General features: G+C 40.2%; 1 protein-coding gene across 1 annotated transcript in view; it reads left to right on the top strand.

Moving 5' to 3' along the window:
• Positions 1–6,208: 6,208 nt before the first annotated feature.
• The window catches only part of LOC136713018 (cytoplasmic phosphatidylinositol transfer protein 1), a 33,921-nt gene continuing 28,640 nt past the window's right edge, over positions 6,209–11,489 (top strand). The window contains exons 1-2 of the mRNA XM_066689910.1: positions 6,209–6,675; positions 8,803–8,990. Of these exons, the coding sequence (XP_066546007.1) occupies positions 8,943–8,990 (48 nt within the window). The 5' untranslated portion in view covers positions 6,209–6,675; positions 8,803–8,942. The remainder of the gene's footprint in view (positions 6,676–8,802; positions 8,991–11,489) is intronic.

The raw sequence follows: 11,489 nt of genomic DNA, 5'->3' as shown, positions 1-11,489 counted from the left end.
CTTTTCTCCTAAGAGACCTTGTTTGGGAGATTGAGAGAGATGTGCAACTAAGAGAGAATAAGAGGTCCTCTCCGTATTTGACGCAATACTGTCTCTCTTTGTAATGCCCTGTTCTATACTCGTCCCTCCCTCCAGGGGTCTGCGCCAATATTTAATGCGCTGTCTTATCACAAGATGAGAATCACAAATTGAGAAGTGGTAAGGTGGTGCTTTTAACTTTAACAAGGTTATGCTAAATCCTATGACATGTATTGCTTCCTGGAGGGTGCTCAGGGGATTGTTGAAACCTTGCATTTCAGACCACTGCTACCAAAAATATATATTCCCAAATGATGAAATAGTCCATCCAGAATACCTTTTTACTAACCATTCCTTTTTAATAAGAATTATAGCTGCCTTTATTTAACACTGGTTTGTTTGCTACATCACAAGAAAAATAACATGGATAGATTATTCCAAATCTCTGTGCATTTGTATGAAAGATGGTCCTTGCAACGACACTATGAGTCCTTTGATCCGTAATCCTTAATAAATGTTGTTTTTCCAGTATCCCAGAAGATGAGCATGTGTAGAAGCTAACTTAACAAAGCAGTGAACAAAAGAAAGAAAATAAGGATTAATGGCATCTTAAAAGCTTCACCTCACAATGCAATTCATGGCAACTGAGCAGTATTTTGTACTTTTCGAAAGACGCAGGGTTTGGCGTTTGCTCTGCTGTATTGTCGAGGAGAGCAGGGGTGTTAGTGGGTTAATTAGGCCTAGCTTTGAGGAGCAGTAACAGGGCACCTTCTATTCATTAAAACCCCCCCATCTGAATGAAAAATGTTTTATTTATCAACAGCCAGAAGGAGATTTACCCAGACACCTGCATCTCATTCCTTATTCCATTGACTGTGACCTGGTTCTGTTGCTCTCCCATCATGCAGTTGGGTTTTGTTATTATTGATTTATTATGTATTTTATTTAACCGAGAAAAAACACATTTCAGATCGAGGACATGTCTGACGGAACAGATTAACCAAATTAAATATTTATCTAAGCAGTTCTTTGACACCACTCAAAATACATTAATTAAAAAATCAATATACCAAGACTTTAGAAACCACTTCAGATCTAACAACTTACCGTACTGTGCAGCCCCCTCCCCCCAACCCCCTGCCTGGCAGTATATAGTGACAGTCCTCTGACGTCAGGAGTCATACAGTGCTCCAGTTCTGCCTGGAAAATGCCTGGCTCTCATTCATATTCCTCTCTCCAATCTCTAGAGATTTCCTTTGTAATCCTAAAAAAAAAGAAACCTATAAATGCTTTTGAAATCATCAGATTGTATTTACGTTGGAACAACAACAAAAATGAGGGGAGTTACATCTGTGTTTTGGAGTTTGATAGAAGCACGACCTTAAAAGCATTCTGTTTATTTTCCATTTTGTATGATATAAAACACACACACACACACACACACACACAACTAAACAGGGTGTGCCAATTCCACAAGATCTGTTTCACCATTACTTGCAAATGTGTTGGCTAATAGATTTGAACACAATAATTATACTCAGATTTTGTCTTATGGTTTTCCCCCTATATTGTGTGCATTATACATGTATCCATGTGAAAAAGTAAACTTTCTGTAAAGCTGTTCACAAATATGGAATTTGGCCCTTTTCTGAAGTGATAAAAGAAAAACAAGCATTACCTTGGGGTATGTTTCCTATGTTTGTTTGATTGTTTGTTTGTTTGCTTTGAAATACTGACCTTAGATTCTGAAAGTATTTCTGCCCACATACAAGTCAAGGAGGAAAAGTAGTTGCGGCATAAAAAACAACAACAGTGTAGACAATGCGTTTTCACAATGTATAACTTCTCATGTCCATTCGAATCCTTTCCATTTGATTCTAGCTATAGGAAATACATAGAAATACGTAAATAAACTGACTGGTACAAAGTAAAATGTGTATATGTAAAGTCCATGCTGAAAATATGTAAATGTGAAATAATAAAATAATGTTTATGGTAGAAATAAAAGTAGTATCAGTGCTCTATGTACAAAATACTGTTTATCCTTGAAACATGATGAAGAAGCCCACTACCCCTGTCAATGTAACACCAAGCTGTTAGTCTCTTAGCCTGCCAGCTACACAGCAGGCCATGCCTAACCAAATGGAAAAAAGGTCTTTATTTCTAAAATACGGAAAACCATGTTAATTACACTGCGCTAATTAAAAATTTGAATGTTCGCTGACAGGAGCACTTTCGGTAACCTTCCTGCACGTATCTGTCTAGAAATAAACCGAAATCTGCCTCGCGCTCACTCATGGGAATTTGAAGCAGCAAACACGATGTTCTCCATCACCCTCTCCTCCAAACATGCCTCTTTCTCTTCCTCTCGGGTCATCCCATAAACCTCAAGATCCTTCTTTATTACATCAAGCCATCAAACCCATGGGCATCCAGCCTTCCTCTTTCCGTCTGGTTTTGCAGCCTGATTTGATTTCCAGAGTGATTAAGTTCCCTGCAACAACATAACTGGATGATTGAAACCACCTCCAGCAATAACAAAAAGAGCAAGGAGAGACTCGGGGTACGGTCCGTGACGATCCCCAAAAAATCTGTAAAGCAATATGTTCGGGAAACTAGGAGTTTGGTTGGAGACGTTGAAGAAGAACGGGTCAAACATGGACAAAGGAAGCTATTGAATGTATCCCAATAAATGAAAAACACCCCCATCAAAGGTGGGAAGATGAAATCATAAACTTTGCAGGCGTGAGATGGAAGAGGGAAGCTGTAGATCGAAGCAAGTGGGAACATCTTGGGGAGGCCTTCATCCAGCAGTGGATCGATATGAGCTGATGGTGATATATTTAGGAACATGATATATAACCGAACAACAAAAAAGTAGCTTTCATCCTCTCAGTTTATTGCAGGAGTGTCTGACTGGAGTGATGGAGCTCCCGTTTGAGTTCTGGGACTTCAGCTCCTGCTCAGGCCCCCCTGCTGCAATTGAGACAAGTCGCACACCATGGCTTCCTGGTGCTTGAGCTGTTGCCGAAAGGCTTTCAAGCCAACAGGTCTTTTTTTATTTTTATGATTAGTATTCCATTTTATTCTTTACTGCAGTGGTATTGATCGTCAGGCCAATGTTTTCTCTCAGGAGGCTGGAAGTGTCACTTCATTGATTTACTCACTGCATTAATTTAAAACGATTAAGTATTACTTCACTCGGCAAACACACCAAACTTTATTCTGCCGTGTATGACTGATTATGCCATGAACTTTGTACTGAATGCTTTGTATTGAACAGCCTGCATTTGTATCTTTTTCATTTCAGTCAAATGGAAACACACAGTGTCATTTGGTCCTGACAGTGTTCAATGAGTTCCTAGTTTGTGCAGGTCTCGGGCTGAACGTGAAAACTGTTGTCTCCTTTTCATTGAAGTGTTCTTCACCCTGGCGAGTCAGGCCAAGGATGCACTGTAGACACACGGGTGAGATTTGACACCCTGTCATGCAACTCCAACAAACAATGTAATTTATTATAATGTCTCTGAAACACGATTACCCATCTCTCAAGCCTTCTCAACATCTCTTCTCTTCACTACCACAGCACATTTTTTTATTCTTGTGGCGTATTATAACCTGGTAAATTTTAATTTCTTGTTGGGGGGGGGACGATTCTGAAGTGTGGAGGAGGCTGTAAAGAAAATTCATCTTAAACACAATGTCCTCCTGCCTTTAAAAATATCCGAACAATAGCAACTGAAAGCTTCACTCTCGCTCATTGTTTTATTCCCAGTCCCCAGTGAGTGGTGGGTGTCTGCATCCGGCTAGCATTCGTAGCTGATCATTAATTTGCCCACAGATTTGGCACATGGCTCTGCTTGCCTGGTGTGACACGACAGAGCAGGTGTGCATTCGGGAGGGTGTGCACTCACGCTTTAGGAAACGCATGGAAGAGCATGGAATCCAATCTTCTCGAGGCCCTTCTTGGAGCGTCATGTGATCAATGTAAGGTCAGCCAATGAAGAGAGGCAGGCGGCGTGGAGGACACGGTAAGGTGGGAGGAAGGTCGTGCGAGTTCATTCCCTCCTCCCTGGTGACTTTCCTTGCTTCCGCTCCTGGGGTGGAGGGAGGGGGAATCTTCTCCTCCACAATTGTGCCGCCAATGACCTTCAATTTATTTTTAACACCCCAGAGCCTCCACAGTCCTCCAAACAGATCCCAGTATTCATCAATCTCTGGCTTTGCTGCCGTTTCTATAATAAACGTGCTCTAAAATTAGCATGGCAATGTATTCTACAAGGACCCCAATGTAGTCATATACTGCATATATGCATATATTCATTATTTCCCCCCTCCACCTTTCTGGATTGCATTTTCTTAACCCTTGAGTTTTCCTTTTGTTGTTTTTCCTCTTGCAGATGGGGGCGATTTTCAACTCATTTTCTCCTATATTTCTTCTTCTTCTACTCATCTGATAAAACTAACATATTTTAGATCAGAGAAGTTGATTAGTTACCTGCTTCATAAACTCAAAACTAGCTTGGAAATCACAGAGACCGAATCTTTCTGCTTTGCTGATATTTGAACCCAGCCTTGCTTTCAGCCACATTTCCCTGCATTGCTGTGCAGGACATTACAATCAAAACTTGGCTGATTATAGATGCGGCGAATCTGCCTCCTCTGCATGTCAGGTGAGGATCCAAATGATGCCTGGGCAGAGAAAGCACTCACATCTCAAATCCTTTCAGCAGCAAAAACAACGCACTCTGCATGACTGAAGCACCAGATCTGATACATAATGTCCCTGGTAAAGTAAAACAATGCAGTGAATGGCAGATGATTTTTTTAATACTTAAGTTTATGATTTAATGTTGACTTCTTACATAAAACTACACACAATGCATTCTTCTCCTCCTTATTCATCAGCATCATTGTATTATACAAATTATGATGATAAAATCAGTGGTGGCCACAATGAAAACAGCTTCTGACAGCTTCAGAGAGCAGTTGTCAGATATATTATGTTTTCCATTAATAAGATGCTTTATTTCCAGACAAAAGGTTAAAGCCCATTCCTGACTAGCTTATTAAACTCTCAGTCATGTGTGTTTTTTGTTTGTTTGTTTTTTAACAAAGCTCTACTACAGTAAACACAAAATGCATTTTTTTCTAACATATAAAACAATATAATGGCTCTACTATGTGATAAAGAGAGCTAGAATCAATTCTAAAGTCAAATCGTGAACCAGTGATCCTTTTGTTGTTGTTGTTATTTTTTTGCTGTGATGCACAAAGTCAAAATGCACACTAATGCATAATTTATCTGCAGATTAATGCCCATGGGATCTGCATATAAATGATACTAAAGAAGACAATTTGTACAGTACACGCTGTGAATGCTGCTAAACATGGAATATAAATTGAGAAAAATCAACATTTGAATAGCCTAGTCTTGATTTAAGAATCCATCTATCTATCTATCTATCTATCTATCTATCTATCTATCTATCTATCTATCTATCTATCTATCTATCTGTCTGTCTATCTATCTGTTCATCTGTGTGGCACTTCATTTGCACAGGAGAGTAACTAACAATCTGCCTTAGAAACTCATATTCCCCCCAAATCCTACCGTTTCAAATGTGACATAGCTTTTCCCAGCTGTGTAAAAATTATTGATGGGTTATTGAACATGGGTTTATCTAGATTGCCTTTCCAATGGTTAACCATGCTGAAGGGAGCAGAAGCCATTTGAATGTTATTGGTGCAGGTCCATGAGATAAATTTGATTTGTAGTCTACATGAACGCATTCTCACTACAAAGGTAATATATCATTGATTTAAGGGTTTAATTTAGCTATATCTTGAATTATTCCAGTAATAACTGCTGGCTAGTGTTCAACCTGTGACAGCAACCCAGCAGATGTATGTTTTCCTTCACTGTTTCTATTTTGTGACAATAGTGTGGTTATGTTTATGCAACATGTTGCCGTTGTGTAAAACTATGATATATCCAATCGATGTGGTCCTTTCAAATGGATAGACGTGGGTAGTAAAATGTATCAACTGGAGACAACAGTGCAACACTAAGACGGTTAAAGCCCCCAAATCACCTTTCCTACCAAGAAAGGGTTAAGTCAGTGAAATTGTAGTTCGCCTCTAGAGGTCAGTGTGGAGAATTGAATGCCGAAGGGCTGGGAGTCGCATCAAATGCAGGAGGTGTTGTTTTATAAAGCATGTTGGCCGGGCGGTGCGGTGATCACTCTGCGCGCTTTGCAAGCCTGCGATGTGCCCACAGGCGCAAAGAGTAACCCCAAAGTGTGCTGGAAAACCATGCTTTCTGTGTGCATCTGTGCTCCCAGGCGAAATGTTACTGAAATACTAAGTTTTTAGAGTACGGAAGAGACGGAGAACAACCACTACAGGCTAAGCAGTGGAGGTGGGAGGCAGCTGCCATGGAGATCACGTCTCTGCGTAAAAGCCAGTGAAGGGAAGCAGCCTGGACCGCACACTTATTTGCGCCACGGGGAGCTAAAGTTTATTTAAGGACATTTACAGGGTGGAAGAGGGCTGCACGTCCCGGTGCGTGTGAATTGTATCCACTCGTGTGTTGAAACTATTTGGAAACAGCAGGGAGGGATGAAGACGTGAGATGGGGCTCCGTGCAACATTTTGGTAAGTTTCCAAACTAGGTATATAACTTACCTTGTAACTATATGATCATGCAATGCATCTCTGCTTGTGGTTTTATTATTTGGATATACAGACAGGTGCCATTGCGCTCATTTACTTTTGGGGTTAAAATGCTATCAAGGAGACAAAGACATGTTGGGTTAAATGGGTATCAAGGCATCCTGTCGATCAATTACAGCTGCGATGTCTCTTGCGTAGATTCAAGACATTTGAGCGTGATTGTTTTAAAACGAAAAGCCTTTGTACTTTTGGTTGGCAATTTCATGATGCATTTTCTTCTTTTTAAACACAGGTAATGTTTGTTCATTTAAATGGTTGTAGATTGAAATTCTACTGAAACCATAATGGGGGTTTGTCTTCATATAGGCGTAGTTGAATGTAGTATTAGTAGCCCATGTGCGGTATGGCCAGGCGTGGGGCATCTGCTCGTTGGCAGCTAATGGTTTAATTAGGAGGCGATGGTCAGTCTGGTTTCTGTGATCCAGATGTCTCCAGCCACGTGTACAGCCCACCTCAGTGATGCTCCTCAATCCGCAGGGCAGTTACTGTTTGATTTAGTTTGTGTGTGTGTGTGTACATATATAGTTTACATGTTCAACAGTCGCACTTTTGTGCCTCTGTTGCGCTTTTTGTTGAATTTCCACAACGACACTTGCTTTCACATTGATTTTTCCAGCGCTTCATGTTTGCTAAACACACAACTTGCACAATAGCGCCGTGAGGGCTGTTTCTGAGAGGCTTTTACTAGATAAGGCTGCTGGTACCTGCAACACATGGAGAGCCCGATTAAAGCTTTCACTTCTGTGCATGGACGAAGACCCACAAGATGAATGCTCTATGATGTAGAAGTTGATATGGATATCATGCATATCACTTAATTTCTATGTGATGTTTTACACTTTCTTGTGTAAAATCGTCAGTGCAGATTGCAGCCCATTCCTGCAGCACAATGTGTTGGAGAGAGTCCCAATAATAGGGGTGTAACATTTAATATTAACGTCTTATTTTTACTATGGGATGGGTCCATGTCTTGGTTACCTACAGCCTCAACCAGTAATACTATGCCAGTATAATAATGATATACTATGTGCTTGTCAGGTGGTCTCTCACACTGCTGTACTTCTTTACAGAAAAGCAACACAGGAAAACTGTTTTTTTTTAAAGATGTATTTCACCACCAACTCATAGTTTAATTCTTTGTTGCCAGACTTCATTTTTAGCATCAGCCTTATTTTGGAAATTGTGAAATAAGAATTGTTTTGTGGTGCTACTCCTTATTCCTCTATAATTGGTAACGCTTAGAAAAGGGTGAAATGATAATATGTTTACACAGCAGCTGTTGACAGAACAGCCCAAGCCATCCCTGGGAAACTTGTTAACAGCTATGACAAAGTATCAAGTCATGAGAGATGTGTTTGTACATGGATTAAGCCGTCTTTGCACAGATGTATGTGTGTAACCCAAACAGGTAGAGCAATGACAGGCTTGCAATCTTCATTTTTATTCTAGCTCAACAACTTTCCTTTTTTTTTGTAAATATCACTTGTAAGGGAGTGATATTATCTTCCTGCTGGGGTGCTGAAATGATATCTTGAAGGAATGTTGTCATACCTGAATTGTAATATGTATGTAATAGAAAAAAAAAAAGACTGATTTGCTATGGGTGTGTAAACACTACTTATTATTCAGGTTAAGGTAAAACAACCAAAAAAACACCTCCATCAGGAGTGATTTAAGTGTAATGGTCCCGTTTACCAAGTTGTTGGGGGGGAATTTACTTTCAGCCACATAATATCCATCTATGCATTCAGTAATGCTCATGGATTAGATCACACATTCATTTGTGAAAGTACACCTTCTGAATCCCCCCACAAAAAGTCTAGTTTAAAATCCTTTTCTGTAGCATGCTGCTCTTTTCTGAAAACAGGTTAGCAGCTTAATCTCGTTTCTCCAGCCAAACAGAATTCCCATAGTCCTTACTGTGTGCTTGCTGTTATTAGATGCAAACCGCAGTCCTGGGCAGCAAATGCGCTTCAGAGGATCGTGCCACTTCTGTCCGACTGAAGATTTTGACTGGTGTGCGCGTCTAATGCTCGTCTCCTGTTTCAGACTGTTACAGGAAGGTTTTCCGGCCACGTGTGAATCTGGAAGTGCTGTCCGGCCGACAGTGTCGATCTCTGCAAGTTTCCTCTGGCTTCCTCAGACCTGCCCGGACGTCTTTGGTTGGTCTTCCTACAGTCTCAAAAGCCATGTTGGTTAAAGAATACCGGATTTGCATGCCTCTGAGCGTGGAGGAGGTAAGGCACTTGATGTGGTTGACTACATTACCCTCGTGTGTTGCTTGATCACCTGCATCTTTTTTGTTCTGCACTTTGATTTGGATGTCACTTGGACTAGTGTTGGCTTCTACCTTTCCCACGGTGCTCTTGCGTCGGAGAACCAATTGCACCACATTAAGTATACTTGCTTACACACTGATGACGGGTGTATTAGACAAAGCAATACATTCCATTTGGGCTGTGCATAATTACTAAGTGTTTACACAGGAACACCTGACAGTGTCTCTGACATCAGTCGGTTTTGTGCTGTACGAGATTTCCCTGTGGAAGTTTCCGTTTGAGAACACAGTGCCGCTCGTGTTCAATTATTGCTGTACGATGGGGTTTAACTATTAATAAGCTCCTACAATTTGTTTTGGACTGAAATTGTCTTGGGTAGGTAAGATTTTGTATTTCATTTTTTATCCCCCCCACAGTGAATAAGTCTGTTACTTGCACACACGATGAAAATGCTTTTGCCATCCATTTTACATTGTCCTTTTTAATAAACCCAACATACAAAAACCAGTGTGTGTGCAGGTTTCAATCGAGATGGTGTATTCTAGGACTAATTTCTCGACCACGACATATTGGGCTTCAGAACATCTTTCCAATGGAGTTCTTCGCTTCACATTTGGTATCCGTCCTCTGTAATTTCCAAATTATCATATTTTGTGCAATTTAAAGGGTAGCATGTGCCGTTTCCTCCCCCCTCATCTCTTCCTTTGTTGAGGAGAAGGACCCTCGCAGGCCACAAGCCAACTTGGCAGGCAGACAGTGATGCGAAAGCCAGATGAGACCTCGCTGAGTCACTTCCTCTGGAGGCTGCCCCCCCGCTGGCTGTCCAGTGTGTCGGCTACGGCTCCAGCCACAGAATATGTCCAGTCAGAGCTCCAGGGGTATCACGTTTAATATGGGAAACTCTCTCGGAAATATTTGTTCTCAACTTGGTAGCAATGCTGTGTCTTCTGTGGTATATGTAAACATATGTAAGTTTAGTTTTTTTCTTTTCTGTGTGTTTGTCCCTCTTAACTTCATGCTGTCAGAGACTAACTTTTTTTGCTTTTGGAATGTGTCAAGTTATCTATTTTCAATCACAGCCAAAACTACTAATACATTTATTGTGTGGTGTTTTTTTCTCTTACTGCATTAAAATCATTCCAGATTTCTTGTAATGACTAGCAGGGACATTTATATTGTAAACTTAAATTTACAACCACTCCCCCCTCCTCCCCTCATATGCATGTTCTAGCACGCATAATTTGAATCTTGTCAGCATTCAGATTAGTTCAATTTTACTCTATCTACATGTTTGATTTTACATCAATTGAATCTTGTCAACATTACAAGTCATTTCACTTTCTTTTGGATTTTGTCATTTTCTGACTCGGGAAAGACAGTCCTGGGATAGATAGTGAGGCTTTTACTGATACGCTTTTCAAAGCACCTCTGTAATTGTTATTATAGAAACCCTTTACATGTGAAACGAAACCTGGAAGCTGATAAACTTGAGTTGCTCTTCTGCCAGTGAAATAATAAATCAGGAATCTTTATTTGCTCAGCTCGTATTGATGGAGGTGTCATTTAGCGTAGCGTTTATGGATGCGTGCTGTTCCACGAGTTAATGAGGAATTTATCAGTTGGAAATAAAAAGTTGTTAAAGGCTGCTGAGAAATTACTTGGTTGCAGAGAGATCAATTACTGCAGTTTCTTTGCAGTTCCTACTGTCGACATTATTTTATTTATCTTTAGGGTGTAATTTTGGCTTTATTCCTCCATATCCTATTTTAATTATGTGAATCAGTTTGGCATGGCAAGAATTCCTTACAATGGAGGTCTGGAGTGATTCTTTAAAGTCAAACCCTTGACTTTAATTTCCCCTTTTATGGAAGTGCAAGTGATATGGAAACTACAATCTATTGCTAAGGTTTTCTCAGTACGTTTGGATGAGGATTGTGTCGGCTAATCCTAGGACTCTTCCGACACGACAATTATTCTCTTTTAACAAGAAAACATAATCAATATAATACTTCCCAATTAAGTCTTGAATTCTTGTGGCTGTGATTTTAGTTCCCGAGGATCTTAAGTTTAATCTGTGTTGCACAAAACTCGGTATGTCTAGTGGGTGTTTGACGTCAAACGGAGGGAATGTTGCCTCTCGACGAAATTAAAAACATATGTCTCTGGGTATTATGACAATACATCTGACGGGGTGAAGGTTCATAGAAGATACTCAGTACAGCAGGGTGCTTTGAATTGTAGTCAAACAGTATAGCTGCTATTTTCACTTTCAACTCACACTTTCAAATGACAGACAGACCATGCTTTTGAATTTTCACTGTAGTGCACATGCAACACAAGATGACAGAATCCAATATTGATCTTTCTCTGTGTATTTTTATAGTATCCTAATATAATTTTATCAGTGGAGTAAAAAATAAAGGGGGAAAGGATTCAAATAAATTAATAAATCATTCC

Source organism: Amia ocellicauda, chromosome 17 (assembly GCF_036373705.1).
Source record: "Amia ocellicauda isolate fAmiCal2 chromosome 17, fAmiCal2.hap1, whole genome shotgun sequence".
Classification (NCBI taxonomy): domain Eukaryota; kingdom Metazoa; phylum Chordata; class Actinopteri; order Amiiformes; family Amiidae; genus Amia; species Amia ocellicauda.
The sequence above is the reverse complement of the archived record's forward strand: the minus strand, read 5'-3'. Positions and strand labels throughout refer to the sequence as shown.